Source organism: Phacochoerus africanus, chromosome 4 (assembly GCF_016906955.1).
Source record: "Phacochoerus africanus isolate WHEZ1 chromosome 4, ROS_Pafr_v1, whole genome shotgun sequence".
NCBI lineage: Eukaryota > Metazoa > Chordata > Mammalia > Artiodactyla > Suidae > Phacochoerus > Phacochoerus africanus.
This window is the reverse complement of record NC_062547.1, coordinates 82,671,681-82,687,904: the sequence shown is the minus strand read 5'-3', so window position 1 is coordinate 82,687,904 and position 16,224 is coordinate 82,671,681. Positions and strand designations below refer to the sequence as shown.

The 16,224-nt window shown below is 49.1% G+C and overlaps 1 protein-coding gene across 1 annotated transcript; it reads left to right on the top strand.

The window, feature by feature from the left end:
• Positions 1–3,369: 3,369 nt before the first annotated feature.
• Positions 3,370–5,976, top strand: FOXD1 (forkhead box D1). The gene has a single exon (XM_047774465.1). It carries the CDS (start codon positions 3,858–3,860, stop codon positions 5,253–5,255), a length of 1,398 nt encoding a protein of 465 aa, XP_047630421.1. The 5' UTR covers positions 3,370–3,857; the 3' UTR covers positions 5,256–5,976.
• The last annotated feature ends 10,248 nt before the right edge of the window (positions 5,977–16,224 follow it).

Here is a 16,224-nt window from a genome sequence, read left to right as displayed (position 1 = left end):
TTTATGTTACTTATATTTTAACATGCACACACTGAAAAACAAAAACAACGAAAGAGCTCTTTTGGCCTTCAGACGCTAGAGTTTAGGAAAGAAGGGAAGGTATCTACATAGAGAAGATCAGCGCAGGATGAAAGAATGGAGCCCAAGACAGGCAGAGACCCCGAGGCAACGCGCACTTTTTGGCTGGGGACTCACAAAGCATTTCACACTGGGCATAATAATTATTTATTTACCTGGCTTCCCCTTGAGACGTGAGTCACATCAGGAACTCGCGTTTCATTCTTACTCTCTCCAGAAGCCAGAGTGCCAGGCACAAAGTAGTATCTCAGTTCAGGCGATTAGAATGACTCTTGGAGGAAGGACGCAGCCGCCAAGTTTGGAAACGCATTCACCTTCTCGTTCACTAGTAAATGCCTGGGAGGCACTAGGGGCCAGAGGGAGTAGTCCAGGTTCCTGCCCTGAGAGTTTATGCCCCCAGGTCTCTGCCCCCGAAGGAAGCCCCTGGACCATGCGGAGCTCGCGGTCCTGGGTCCGAGGGCAAAGGGCTGAGGCTGTGCCTCCTGAGGGTCCTCGCGGTCTCATCTGCTCCAGGATTCGGATAACCCAGGGAGGGCTCTCGGAGGGCCCAAACCGCCGCGGGAAAGACTCCGAAACCTGCAGCACAGGGAAACGCCTCCGTGCGCGTCCAGTGGCCCCAGAGAAGGCGACGTAGGGCCTCGAGAAAGAATGAGCCTTGCCACGGGAAGCCCAGAGAGAGGGAAGAACGCGAGCTCACCGGCCACACTCGCAAAACGCCCGCTGCGTTCCAAGCTTCGGCTCGGGGCCAGCCCTGCGCCAGCTCCGCGCCGCGCCGCCACCAGGAGGCGGCCTCCCCCGCGCGGGCACCACCCTGCCTGCGGGAGCTCCGCAGCTTTCCGCGTCCGCGCGAGCGCCGCGCGCCGGAGGCAGGTCGCCGTGTAGTCCCCCCGGCCGGGTCACGGAAAATTCTCGATGTTGTCCCAGCTTGCGGGGAGATGGTGGTGGCAGTGGCGGTGGCGTGTGTGTGTGTGTGTGTGTAGACTTCTCAGGGGAGGCCGAGAGCTGGGAGGCCATTAGGGCGGGAAGCCCACGGGTAGGGGACAAGGGAGGCGAAAGGAGAACGCGCGGGAAATGAAATTCTTGCGTTTCCGCGCTCCAAGAATTTCGCGAGCGCGGAGCTGAAAGTGGCCTACGTGTAACTTAACTAAAGCAAACAAAGCAAGTGGCACGCCGAATGTGAGGCTTTACAGTAAAGCTCGCTCAAATCTCTCTTAACGCTCTCTGTCCCTGCTGCGCTTCTCCTGTGTTGATCTTCCGTTCTGACCTTCAGTAAATCCTAACGCGTTTCCCTGAGTTGCCAGAAGATAATTTGCCACGTTTTTCAAAGGTTTCCAGGGAAGGCTCTTAACCCTTTGGGGAAGGGCCTTTGGGCAAAGTTACAAATGGAACGCAAAGGCAATCTCTGCGCCCTTCTTGGTCAGACAAGTTCATGGCAGTAGAACAGAACAGCATGACGGCTGTAACTGATCATCCAAAGTAACTAATGGTCTGCGAACAAATTCTTGCTCTCCCTTCCTCCCCGTTTCAACTTTAAATACTTCGCCGCACACCAACACTCAGTGCAGCGAAAATCGTGGTGTTTATTTAGATATCGACTGAGTACTTACAAAACTTAAACTTTCAAATGTTAAAGTGAACTCCTTGGTAAGGACTCCTGGCTACATCAACAAAGCAATGTAATGCCTGATTAATAGTGCTGATTAATGTTGGCCAGGTTAATGCTGAGCCCATTACAATAATTAAATTGTTCAGCCATATATCAAAGGAGAGTCAATGAAAAAATAATTTATTTAGACTTTGAGGCATTCTCATGATCTTTCAAAGATCTATGATGGACGGTATGGGTCATTTGTAACTGTAACTGGTGGATAGCTGTCTTCAGCAACAAAAATTTGATTTAAAAAGAAGCTCTTGGATGGGGAATCAGTCTATTTTTGAGGCTCTGTAATTGATAAGGAGAGTGATGAAACGTTCACAACCTGAAAAGTGCTTGGTCCATAAAATGATATACACAGGGGGCAGCCGATGATTGTTCCTACATAAAGTCACTGATTTTTGATTCTCAGTTTTTGTCAAGGGGTCATTTTAATAAGAAAGGTAAAATTTTGAGGCAAGGTCCCCACTTTGAAATAAAAGTGTTTTAGAAAAAACCCCCAAAGTTATAGCTATGTGAGTATGAATTCCACAAGCTCTTTTTCCACTAGCCAAAATAAAAATGAGTTGGTGATAGAGATTGTTGTCCTTAAAATACTATTGTATTTGAATTTATTTCCACTACCTTGTCACCTGAAAAGGAAAACTGAGTTGAACAAAACTTGAATCTTATTTTAAAAAATTATTTCGTTTCTTCTCACCAGTACCTTTTGGAAATATCTAAAATATGGATTAAAATACATTTTTTAAAAGCTGGTGTGAAAGTTTTTATTTATCATTGTCGTTTCTATTAGTAAGCCTGGCTAAGTAGAAATAAGTGTATATGTTTAGTAATTTAAGTATTTTGAGATTACTGTGGATGGTTGTTTAGAATCATCTGATAACTATGGGATTTCTTACCCTATTATGAAAGAACTTTTGTGCGTGGTTTCTAGATATATTTTTTGGTGCACATTTGGGTTTTCACTAAAAATTTCTATTTCTTCTCTGCATCCAATAATTACTTTCTTCATTCCCATGAAATTTGTCAGATCCTCTCATTAGAGTGGCTTAGTCTAGCTGTCAAGTTTCTAGGGCATTCAATTGCAGATAAGTGACTAAAACGCCAGCCAAAGAGCATTTTTTCTTAACAGATGGTGGAAAACAAACGTCTTTTGGAGAAGAACCGAAGGGGATAGGTTAAAAGGTCAATAAACAATTATTTTTGTGCTGAAACTGGGGGGGCTTTCTGGTCACATTCAGTGGGGAGCCGCTCGCCCAATCTGGGGGATATGGAACAATCCAACAGACCTCAAGGCTGTTGCCCAGGGACCACCTCAGACAGTGGGGGGGTTATCTCCCGTCTCGACGGCTCGGACGGGCCACTGAGTGGTCAAACCGTCGTGTCACAGGAGTGCTTCTGCTGAAGTTAGGCTTGAGGGCTAACTGAAGAGGAGGAGACGGGAACACTAACCCGTGCAGCGGCCCTCGGTCAGACCACCGCGGAGTGCGAGCCGGTCTCAGCCCCTTTGGCGAGGAATGGTGGGGTCCTGTCTCCTCCCCCCTCTTCTCAGTCGCTGCTCTCCTACGGGTGAACTTTCTCTCCCGAGCTGGGCTGATTTTCTAGGCTTTCTTTCCCTGGCCTCGGTAGGGCTCTGACGTGCACACCATGTGACAGGCTTCCTTCTGCTATAAGCCGAGGAAAGGTCCGCCCTCTCCTGGACTCAGCCCTCTCCTCGCCGAGCTCTGTCCCTAGACTCTCAAACGTCCCGCAAGCTCCCGGGCTCCCGACGCTTTTGACTTGCTCGCCTGGGGCCCCGCCCCCCCCTCCTCCACTGACCCGGCGAGGGGCGCCGGGAGAGAGGAAAGTCAAGTCCCCCGCCCCGGCCGGGTGCGCAGGGAGCCAAAGGAGCGCGGAGATCGTGGGTCTACCGCAGCGGCGCAGGAGTTACAAAGTCGCAGCGCCAGCCTCGGCCGCCACCGGGCTACCCCGGCGCAGCTTGAGCAGCGGCGGCGCCCCCCCCCCTCCCCCGCCCCAGCGTGGCGCCCCCGGGCCAGGCCCGCCGCCCGGGACCTAGGCTGGGACGCGGCGGGAGCCGGGAGCCCGGCGCCCCTATGGGCCGCCTCGCCGCCGCCAAACCACAGCTATGACCCTGAGCACGGAGATGTCCGATGCCTCAGGCCTCGCCGAGGAGACAGACATCGACGTGGTGGGGGAGGGCGAGGACGAAGACGATGAGGAAGAGGAGGACGACGACGAGGGCAGCGGTGGTGGGCCTCGGCTGGCTGTCCCCGCGCAGCGGCGGCGGCGGCGGCGCCGCTCGTACGCCGGGGAAGACGAGCTAGAGGACCTGGAGGAGGAGGACGACGACGATGACATCCTGCTGGCCCCGCGAACAGGTGGCTCCCCGGCTCCCCTGGGCCCGGCCCCTGTGGCAGGGGCCGGGGCTGGTGGCGGCGGCAGCGCGGGCGCTGGCGGCAGCGGCGGGGTGAGCGCTGGCGGCGGCGCCAAGAACCCCCTGGTGAAGCCGCCGTACTCGTACATCGCGCTCATCACCATGGCCATCCTGCAGAGCCCCAAGAAACGGCTGACGCTGAGCGAGATCTGCGAGTTCATCAGCGGCCGCTTCCCCTACTACCGGGAGAAGTTCCCTGCCTGGCAAAACAGCATCCGCCACAACCTCTCGCTCAATGACTGCTTCGTCAAGATCCCCCGCGAGCCCGGCAACCCTGGCAAAGGCAACTACTGGACGCTCGACCCCGAGTCCGCCGACATGTTCGACAACGGCAGCTTCCTGCGCCGGAGGAAGCGCTTCAAGCGGCAACCGCTGCTCCCGCCCAACGCCGCCGCCGCGGAGTCACTGCTGCTGCGCAGCGCGGGGAGCGCTGGGGGCGCGGGGGACCCAGCGGCAGCCGCCGCGCTCTTCCCGCCGGCGCCCCCACCGCCCCCGCACGCGTACGGCTACGGCCCCTACGGTTGCGGCTACGGCCTTCAGCTGCCACCCTACCCGCCGCCCTCCGCCCTCTTCGCCGCGGCTGCGGCTGCCGCCGCCGCCTTCCACCCGCACTCACCCCCACCGCCTCCGCCACCGCACGGGGCGGCTGCCGAGCTGGCCCGGACCGCCTTCGGCTACCGGCCGCACCCGCTTGGCGCCGCCCTGCCCGGCCCCCTGCAGGCCTCGGCGGCCAAGGCGGGCGGCCCGGGCGCCTCGGCGCTGACGCGTTCGCCCTTCTCCATAGAGAGCATCATCGGGGGCAGCCTGGGCCCAGCCGCCGCCGCCGCCGCCGCGCAGGCCGCCGTCGCCGTGCAGGCCTCGCCCTCCCCCTCGCCTGCGACGCCGTCCGCGCCGGCGCCCGGGTCAGCCGGCGGCGGCTGCGCGGCTCAAGCGGCAGTGGGCCCGGCCGCTGCGCTCACCCGCTCCCTCGTGGCTGCCGCGGCGGCAGCCGCCTCCTCAGTCTCCTCGTCGGCCGCCCTGGGGACTCTGCACCAAGGGACTGCCTTGTCCAGTGTCGAGAACTTTACTGCTAGGATCTCAAATTGTTAATAACGCTATGTTAGCGCGCTTGAGAAAGAGAAGGTAGGAATCCCAGCTCCTTTTTTCATCTGGGTGTTTTGTGTTTTGTTCCCTCCTCCCGGCGCGGACCCTCCCTACCTCGCGCCCCCATTTTCGCAGCTTTGGATTCTCAGATGAGACTCTGTAGGGCAACTGCTCGGGCGCGCTCTTCGGGTCCCTGTATTTATGCAAACTCGCCCTTTGCTGCGGCCCTGCAGCCTGGGGTGGGGAGGAAGAGGGTGATGGTGGGGACCGCCCTGTCCAGGCACAAGGGGCTTCCTTGACTTTGGGAAATTTTTTAAAAAGTCTAAGCCTTTTTGAGGTCTAGAGAGTTTCAGGTCCCCGAGTTTAAAAAGAGAAAATCAGTAATGTTCAAAAGAAGAATAATACAAAAATAGTAAGGGTCCCGAAGAATGCCAGAGAGGCAATAGTTTTTCATTTGAGGACACTTGTCTGGTGTACTTTTTCATGAAAAGGAAAAAATGATTAACGAACATGTTTACACAAGGAAAAAAGTCAAAATGATCATTTCTTACTTTAACCTGTGTTTTGTATCATAACAGACATGCGGAATTTTTATTTTGTACTTACTGCGTATTCTTTACAAGGAGTATTGTAAATTTTACTGGCAATTATTATTGTACCATTCTAATGTAAGATTTTTACACTTTTTTTTTTCAGAAATAAATGCTTAATTTTCAAAGAAAATCCACCAAAAGAATTGGCTTCAGTCGTCCCCTTCTTAGTTTATTTTCTTTTCTGTTAAAAAAAGTTTCCTTGTGAGATAAGTAGGAACCCATTATAGAACAGAAAAATAATATTTTCAAAGAGAATTTAACAAAAGTATCGTGCTGTGATTTTTCATTCTTTCTAAGTCAAAACCATTGCAGGAGATCAGAAATTATTTTTAAATAACTAGAAATAATGGTTACTTTGATATACCTTTTCAAAACTTACTCTATTCCATTTTGAAGCTCATGGAGTCTATTTAAAATGGAAGCTGCCATTACTCTAAGATATCTTTATAGTAATTACATTTTGGATCTTCCCACTTCATTTAATTTCCACTCACTTTTGAGCATAATATTGTATATATTTGTAAAAACTCTGCACCATAACATATTGTAATGGAAGTAACATGAGCAAGTAGGTAATTTTTAGATTAAAATTTATTAGAAAGAATTTAATAGAGATGATCATCAGTTAAATGGCTTTAAAGTCGGAATAAGAAAATATTTACATATGTAAAATAAGTTGAAAACGCTAGTATATAAAGCTATTTTCTTGGCAGAAAGGATTCCAGTAGTTGCATAAATAAGTTTTTATCTTAAAAGGCAAACTTAACATCAAAAGCTTAGTTTAAGTGAACAATTTAGGGTACACAAGGAAAACATTCAATTTTATAATAGTATATTATTTAAAAAAAAAGAAAACATCAAGTGTTTATCAAACTACTTATATTTATACGATTTGGATGACTTAGAATGTCTTTTTTCAAATTTTATTTTCATTAACTACTTATTGCAGACAATTTATAGTTCTCTGAAAAAAATGTGACCCTAGTTTTGATTACTATGATGTTATTGTGGGCTCCAGATAAAACCAAGGCTTGTGTAATATGTAATTAAATGCCTAAGATCAGTGAGTTGCAGAGGTTAAATCTGTTAATTCCCCCCCAAATATCTAGATCGGTATATATCTGAAAAGCTGGAGATTTAACCTAGCAAATTAACAAAGACTGCTTTATAGACCAGTATTTTCGATGTGACATTCACTCTTGTTGCTCTGTCCTTCCCTCTTTTTAGGGAGGAAAAAAACTGACCCTCATAGCTTCAGAATTAAGTTCTGGGTTTTTTCCTAGGACATATTTGAGAGAGATTAAATGAGTTTAAAATAAACACAATCACCCCTCCAATTTACCACTAAATATATAGTTACAAGTTGAAATTCGTTAGACCAAAACCTCACATGCAAAGTTACTTTTACCCTCGCCCAACTAAGAGAAAGAAGGCAAACTGGAACCCAGAACGTGCTGATGCCACTGCCGCCCAGGCATCTGGGGGAGAGGCGTTAGTAGCGGGAACTCAAACCGCACAGCCACTGCTGGCGGACCTCGAAGTCTTCTGTACTGCATAGATCTGAAATTTATATCTGAGTGTAATTATGAAGAGAGAGTGAAAGTATAAAACCGTGTCTACTATTATTTGCATGATGCTTGGTCCGGAAAGCTGGGAATCTCGGCTAATCCCTCTCTCTGTTCAGATTCCCGCATCTTTAACAAAGTGCGGGGACGGGCTCCACCTCCCTGGTCGTCTGTGCTTTTCAGGGAATGGCCAGAAGGCCTGGGCGATCCAGCACTGGCCTCGATCTGGGTTCCGGAGCGAGGGTCCGGCTAGCCGCGCCACAGCATCGTGAGCCCTGAGCCCTGAGCAAATGTAAAACAGACCCGCCTGCCTCGGTCTCGAGTTTTACGTCCTGCGAGTTCAGCTGCTCCACGCTCCGGGTTTGGGCTTCCACCGACGGTTTTGCTGGCTCCGCGGGCCTGGCCGATGGGCGGACGACATGTGGCAAAGCGAAGGCCATGGGCGGGCGAGGGGAGGGTCGTGAGCCGCTAGGTGAGGGCCGCGGGCAGAAGAGTTGTGGGCCGTGGGCCGCAGCGCGGGGCGCGCCCCGTCAGGCCGCGGGGCGAGCAGGTGCTGGAACAAAGGCCGCCGGGCCGCCTGGCTACCGCGGCCTTTGATGGGCAAGGACGTCTCCTCCCGGGGCTCCTCATTCGCATGCAAATCCAACTCTGGTCCCCTTTTCTTTGAAGGCAAACAGAAGGATGTTTGTGTGTTTGTAAGGACGAAGCCTGCTTGAACAAGCCTTCCTCAATAGGCTGGGTCTCGAAAAATAAACCAGTTGGACAAACATTGGCCACCAGCTCTCCTCCTCCCGACTACAAAGTGTGGATTTGCTACAACTCATTAACCCGACGCTTTTCTCCCCTTCTCCTTGTTTCTCCGCTCATCAAACGCCCCCGTAGAGCCTGGAGACAAATGACCGAAGCGCAGTCGGGAGGGAATTGCAGTTAATAGGGAGAGGGATATATTGGGGCTAATGGTTCAGGCAGCTCCCGGAGAAGGACCACACAAAAAGGAACCTCTCCATTCAGGGCTCTGTTGTGCTGCAGAGATTTAATCTGCAGCTAGATTTAGCCAAATGTTATCTATTGCGGGGGTAATGAAGCCCTTATGGATTGAATTGCTCCTTGTACCACACATGGTGTCACGACCTTAGATCATTTCTTGGTTGATTTCTTTTTTCTTTATTGGGTAATTATTTTATTTCTTTAAAATAAGAAGCTAGGGCTTCTGCTCAACAATGTGTTTCCTCTCCATCCCCACCCTGTGAATTTATTTAGAGGCACTTCCCTTCCTCTTAAAAATGGGAAAAAGAAACTGAGGAGGGAAAGGGAAAAAAATTGTGAGAACTTTCCCCATTTTTTACTCACCAAGGCGTCTCGTTTGCACTTCTCTACTTTCCTGTCCCCTACTCAGTGGCCCATTCCTGCCCAAACTTTCTGCTGATGGAATTGGAATTTGGAGTGTATTTGGTATCATACTGCTTACAGTGAATGTAGTAAGCATTCTTTTGAGGGAAAGATTTCTGCCCTTCACAGTTTTTTTTTTTTTTTTTTTTTTTTTTACCCACCATTTCTTCCCATACCCCATCCTCTGAGAGAGCTGGGGGAGGTGGTTATTCTGATGGAAGGTGATTATTTTGATGGAATACCAGCCTGTGTCATTTATTAAAGGGTGTCTGAGGCCAGTGGTTGTGCCTGTTTTGTTTTTCTCTTTCTGGCCCTGGTGGCTCTGATTTCCTTGCTTGACTGAGGACCAAGCTTGGAGCAGCTAACAGTGTTATTACAACTGCTATTGATGGGTAGGAATCTGATGTTACTATCCAAGGCTGGGAATTAAGAACTCTAGTTTTAGTTTGGAAATTCTCTGCTGGCTACACATTTTGCTCACACCTGTTTTTATTGCTGACTGAGAAAAGTCATGTGAGGGCAACTTAAAGGCCATATCAGCGTCAAACTCAATCCAAATCAGAAATCTTCCCAGGAAGCACCCAGGTCTCTGGGTTCCTCAAAGTAGGGGAGGGGTAACCCTGGGACTAACTGGAATGCCAGGGGTCCCTTTCCCCTTTTAGAACTGAACCAGACAAGGACAGGCCTGTGGAGCAGAGGACAAGTGAAGTGGGCTGGGCATTGTCAGTATCCATTCTTGTCTCTACTGGTTTCCTGGTGTTGCAGCTGGGACCCACATATATACACACAGGCATGCACGCTCATTGCCCATCAGCTGCCACTTGCCTCCCTTTTCCCCTATGATTTTGTAATTAGGCATATGCTTTTTGTTGGTAAATGTGTTTGATGTCATGGCCAGTGAGACGTGGAGTGTTTATAGGGCCACGAATGTAAATGTGTAAATATGTTTAGTGTAAAATCTGGCCCTTCGACTTTAGCAATAAATACCCTGCCAACTCGGATACAATTACATTTGACAGAAAGATGGAGAATCTGATCGTGACCAGCTGCTCAGGGCTCTTTGGGGCTTATACTTTCCCAACTGAATTCACTTTTCAGATAATTTCTTCGCATGTCACATCTCTCTAATCACATCTTTCTCTTGAAGTGAACAGCTTGGGCTCCTTTCTTTTTATTGTTGACGCCTCTGGCATGCCAGAAACTTCCTGGTTCACCCTCCTGCTGCTTTACCAGGAAATAGGCTTCAGTAACAAGCAAATAACACACATAGAAAACAAGTGATTCTTATCATCGAGGCCCCATTCTGAGTTCCCAGTCTCCAGGTGTGAAAAGGTGGCTAAGAAAGAGAAATGGGGTTATTAAAGATTGTACGCTTCTGACCCATATTTATAATTTTCCTTGTCCTTAGCATTATCATCCTAACGTTAAAAACTGTTTCAAGCTACTCCAACTTTTAGAAGTGAACATCTTAGGGTAGTATACATACAGAAATCTCAACCACTTTTCACAAAATGAGCACACCTGTGTAACCACTGCAGCCCAAGAAGCAGATGTTACCAGCACCCCCCACAACCCCTTTCTTGTCTCTTCCGGTTACTACCGTCGGCATACGTTAGCTTTTCAAAGGACTTTCACTAATATTTCTCTCCAGCACACTGTGAAACAGTGAGGACACTAATTGCCATCGACCCCACATTAGAAATAAAGATATCAAGGCTCAAAAGATATGAAGTGACTTGCCCAAGGTCCTGGCTACTGAGATGTCAGCCTTTCAATCCCATTTTATTTCCATTACATCACATCACCACTGTGGTGCCATCATTGTGATTGATTAAATGCCCACTGTGGTAGGGCAACTGTCTCAGAGGTCACTGTGTAGAAGAGTCATTTATTTCTTATGCACATTTTTGTGTTTTTGTTAGATTTTCCTCCCTGCCATTTCCACCTGGGACTTCCCAGAGACATCTAGCCCCTGTTTTGATGCATTTGGACATCAGCTTCCTCTACCTAGCATCACTTTTCCTTTTTTTTTTTTTTTGTACCAGAAATCTTCTTTAAAACCTCACACACACACACACACACACACACACACACACACACACACACAGAGCTTACCTTTTCACTTGTGTATTATTAGTCCATTTCCTCTGCTTCTCTCACTGATTTTTAATTGTCCAGATCTGCCAAACTGGCACAACTTTTTGCTAAACAGCTAAGGTCTTTATAACCAGACGTAAGGCCACATCCTTCTCATGTAGAAAAGGGAAGTAAGAGTCAGATCAACTAATTTAACATTTAATGAGCAAGCAAATCATTTTTTTATGAGAATGTGCACCCCTCAAAGATATCACCATCTTTGAACAGCTGCATATGATGTGGCTTACGTGGGTTGTTTCAGCTCCTGCACAGGAGCCTCTGCACTGGAGCCTCCTGAGGGGCATTCCCACTTGGAATGGCCAGAGGTCTTCCTAAAATGCTTCATGGGTGGGGAGGGAATTCCAGACCAGACCACCTGCTGGAATCACATCTTTCCCTTGATGTGAACAGGCATCCCTGCCTGTCACCATCAGAAGCCTCACTGAAGCCCGGCCTCCTCGGGCAGGTGCTGGATGTCCCTTATGAGGACATCCAGGCAGGGACTGCACCTGACCAGCTGTGAGCTGCAGACTGCAAAGGAATGAGTAAGCAGTGATTTTTTTTCCCCTAGAGACAGTGCTTGATGCAAGATTGTGTTGATTTTCTAGAGAAAGTGTTTTTTAAAAAACATTTTTTCTTTTACATTCTCGACTGTAAAAGACAACAAAATTCCACTTCAGGAAGAAAAGCAGTCTGTTAAAATTAGAAGCTTTATTTAGAGAACCTAGAAACTTCTAATTCCGAATTTGAAATTAGAAGGTCTGAAAGGATATTTTTCTAATCTCAAAGTGAGGGTGACTCTCTTTTTCAAGATAGGCTATTTCCCTGTGCGTAGGATGCTACCATTAAGGAGACTCTATCTAGTCCATTAAGCAGAATGTAAGTCTGTGTAATGCACCCACAGGTCCAGTAAGTCCCCTGAGCACCAAGACAAGATCAGGCAGGTCTGAGTGGTAGAGGATGAATCTGAGGCCATGGGCCTTGCCCGGGTCTGTCCGTCCCAGAGGGAGACAGAAACAGACTACAGATTCTCTCCTGCAACTCTGATCAATAACTGAACTGGCAAAGAAGTGGGGGGGGGGGGGCAATATTTTATGCAGAAAGCAGATGTATCTTGGAACAACTGCTTAGGAATTTCTTCTAATATGAGGCAGATATTTTCCGACATTTTCTGATAAGTCAATAATGAAGGATTGTTATCAATGAAAAGTAACTTGTTTTCCTATTTCTGTTTTTATTCGAAAGTTTTATATATTTGAAAATGACTGTGACAAGATTATGTCCTATAAAAATGACTGACTGTGAAGAGGGGGGAAAATCACCCCCGCCCAACATCTCCAAAGTGTGCCACAGAAGAAAAAACGACTCAGAAATGAACGTTAGATCAGTTTTCACACTCCTTTATAGTTTTTCGGAATGCAGAGATGGGTTTCAAGAGTCAATAAGCCTATTTATGTGAAAATGTTTTGGAAGACATAAAACCTGCACGCATATAAAATGCTGATTCCTTTCTGGCTTCTCTTTCACATCCTCTTCTTCCAGAAAGTAAAAAGAAAAACTTCTCAACTTTGGAATATACCCAGGTGCTTAGTTAAGAGAAAAATGTGGCCACATGTGAAAACTCATCTTTCTTCAAAATTCTGACCCTGTCTATGAAATAACTTGTTCTTTAACTCTTTCTAGAAATAATAGGAAAAGAAGTGGCTTTGTGTTTTTCTTTAGTCAGATGTGTATTTGGAGTGATAATTTTCTCCTCCCTTCTAAAATAAACAAACCAATGGTCTTTTAAATCCACTCTTCTAGTCTGTTGCTCTCTTTCTTTTCTCTAGTTACTTATCTACCGATCATCTCTTTAACCTCTAAGCTTTGCAAAGTGGGATTAGTCCGCAGTATTTATTGAGCACCTGCTACATTGCAAATCCCTTTATTCCTGATTTAAATATAAGGAACAAATGAAAGAATTCCCAACACTAAGCTGCCTCTAACAGCAGAAACATACACTCACACAACAAGAGGAACAAGCCATTTCAGCAGGAAACAATGGCGTGGGAGGAAGGCTAGGAGGATAATATTTTCATTTCTCCATTAAAAAAAAATCTGAATTGTCTGCAAACTAAACAGCAGTTGCTTCTTGAAAATATCTTTCTAGTGTGGCAGTTTATTCACAACATGCCTAAAACACCTAGGTGCCTACGTGGTATGGGGGTAACTCAGTGCAAAACTCTTCCATGCAGGGAGCTAAGAATTTGAGTTTCTGCTCAAATTTTTAAGGCTTAAAAACAAACAAACAAACTAATAGTTCACCTATTGGTCTTATTCCTAGTCACTAGTTTTTCTCTGTGAACAACTGAAAAGGGGGAGGAGGATGATTTGTGATCAGGCCCATTACAAAATACTCATACTACTGTGAACTGAGACTGTGACCTACAAGAACAGAGATTATGTTCCATGTGGGTTTGTGAAAGAGTCCAATACAGAGGCACAGTGAACAGTCCCAGGACATTCCCCCCCCCCAATTCTTAAACATTTTATTATAAATCAAAGAAAAAAAGTAAAATAAATTGTAAAAATTTTAAATAAAGAAAAAGACATTTTTCTTGTTTTAGAAATTTTAAATATTTTCCACTTGCAGAAATTGTAGACATACTAATATGCAAACTTAGAGAGTCCAGGATTTGGAAGAGTTTTTCGGTATTCAGTTCAAGCATTAACCTCACCTTTTAAGTTGTCATCGCCAAGGAACAGAGGGCAGGTCACCAAGTTTGGGTCTTGTTTTCTTCACAAGGAACCAGGGGTACAGAGGACAAAAATAAAATGCTGAGGCTCTGTGTTCTGTTTTTCTATTTAAGGAATTTAATATTTCTTTGCCTTCCTCCTCTTTCCCTCACCCTCCTCCCCCCATCTGCATACTTAGCTGGACTCCAGCAAACCAGCCCCCACACGTCATTAGAATTATGTGGGATGGGATCCTTTATTTTAGGGAGTTGGTGGGTGCGAGTTGTTATTGTAACTCTATTCTGTAACTAAAGCTTTGGCATGTAATAAATCTCTCCCCAAAGACTTTTGGATCTTTGATTTGAAAAATCGGATTCCTTTTGTGGAAACAGTTGACAGGAACCTAAAAGGATTAGTTGCATTCCACATAGGATAATTTTTACTGGCAACATTTTGAAACGATTTGGTCCCTTTCAGACCTTAAACAATGTCCAGAAAAATGATCTAAGGAGACTTGTATTGTTTTCCTTTGTCTGTGAATCCGTTTGCCGCTTGTGCCAACGTCTCCATAGGGTTTTGACAGGGTTTTGCGCCTGAGCAGTGCACCGAATTAATTTTTGATCGCCCTTTCTACTTGGTTTGTTACCTCCTTCGGCCAGCGGCGCAGCCGTGTTTTCCCAACATCAGCCCCATGAAATGAAGGGGGAGCCGGTAGTTTGTCTCTCGGTGGCGCCGCGTCTGGGAGGGGGGTGCAGGGACCCGTCGCCGCTCGCAGAAGACCGCGCGTCCGTTGCCCTTCGGCCGGGGGGCCCTTGATCGGCGACAGCTCTTTCTTAGCACGGGTAGGCGAGGCAGCGCTCACTTCCTAACCCTTCAGGGTCTGACAGCCCTGGAGCCCTCTGTCTATCAGGACGGGATGCTGAAATCAAGAGGGCGAAAAGGGAGATGATTTTGCTTTTCCTTCCTAACAACACCCCTCCCCCCCCCCCCCCAAGCCCAAAACAAAAAATCTGGAGAGGCCTGCCTTCGCCCAGCAGACGGTCGCTGTGCTGCTGCGCGCGGGCCGCGGGCAACCGCGCTCCCCGCCTCCCCCGGCCCTCTCCACTGTTTATTTTGTTGTCAGCGGACTTATCAAGATGTTAGTTTGCTGGAGGTTTTGACCTGCCCGGGCGCTTTGGCTGCTCAGCCCGGGCTTTCCCCTCTGTTTTTACACCTGCACAAACTCTACCGCACTCCCTTGTCTGATTTATGGCCCAATTAAAGGTTCAGTGTTCTTGAAGCCACCCGCGCTGCTCCCTTCCCCGCCTCCCGCAGGCCGCGGCAAGCGCTGGAATGCGCCGGCCGGGCAGATCCGCGCCCGGCGACCCGGAGCGCGCGGCCGCGGGGCGCGCCCGGGGCCCTAAGCGGCGGCGCCGCCGTGGGTGACGGGCCTGCGTGGGGAGAAGCGCGAAGGAAGCTCGCACGCACACGTCCAACAGCCGCGCGCAATTAAGCCCCGTCCCCAAACCAAAATTATTTCCTACGTGGGGTTTCGGCCTTACTAGGACTAGGCGCAGCGCCGACGGCGTGCAGGGCCGGGGGCGGGAGTGCGCGGTGAGCGGCCACGTGGTGTGGCGGGACACTGAGGCCTCGCACCGACCTTCCAGTTGCGACCCCCCTCCCCTACGTCCCTGTACCGGGCAGGCCAGCTGCGCTGCCCAGGCCGCGCCTCTGCACGGTGTTCCGGGTGAGGAAGGGGCGGCCGTGGGGCGCGGCAGGGCGGAGAGGCGCGGAGCCGGGACGGGAGGCCCTGTGCTGCTCGTCTGCGGCCCTTTCTTTCAGCCTCGCTCGGAGAAGGACGCTCGTTCGAGGCCCTGAGAAGCTCCCTGGAGAAGCTGGAGGTGATTGCTGTCGGCCTCGGCTGTGCGAGGGAAGCGAGGGGTCAGCGACCGCCCGGCCAGAGAATCTGCCCAGAGCCGCCTCCGCGGGGCGGGCGGGCCGGCTCCGGCTCTAGCCTACTTCTTTTCGGCCCTTTCTTTCTGGAGAGAATAAGCGGCAACCCAACTGAGATTGGCAGCATTGAGCATCTTCCAAACGCAACTCTGTCTTCTTTCCACCTATCAATCCACCTTTCTAATTAGACTAATTAGGAGCGCTCCGGAGTGTCGCTAGGCCCAGGGACTGAAATGCTTAGACGTTGTGAAAAGAGCCCTGAATGGCCACGCTGGGGGCCGGGCGCGGGTCTTTGCGACCCATTCAGCACAGAGTAACAGTGGCTACATTTATCCCCGGCCATTGAAAAGAGGCTCGATTAAAACGTTTGGGAACTAATGCCACCCTGCATCCCTTCTCTAATTAGAGGAGCCCGGGGCGATTTCGAGAACGCTGCTGAGACCCCGCAGACGCAAGTCCTGCTTTCCGCCCTGTCAGCGCAGGCGATTTCCTTCCCGGAGACAAAAGTCCGCCACCTCCCCACCTGTTGCCGGCCCGGCTTTCCCGCGCGTCCCAAGCCCCTCCACTCTAACCCCCAGGCTCAAGGCCCAGAAAACTGCGTTAGAAGGGGAAGTTGAGGCAGCCCAGTGGAAAATGCTCCTAGTT

Bases quoted from the DNA above. Each gene is read 5' to 3' on its own strand.
- FOXD1 (XM_047774465.1), top strand. From the start codon at position 3,858: ATGACCCTGAGCACGGAGATGTCCGATGCCTCAGGCCTCGCCGAGGAG.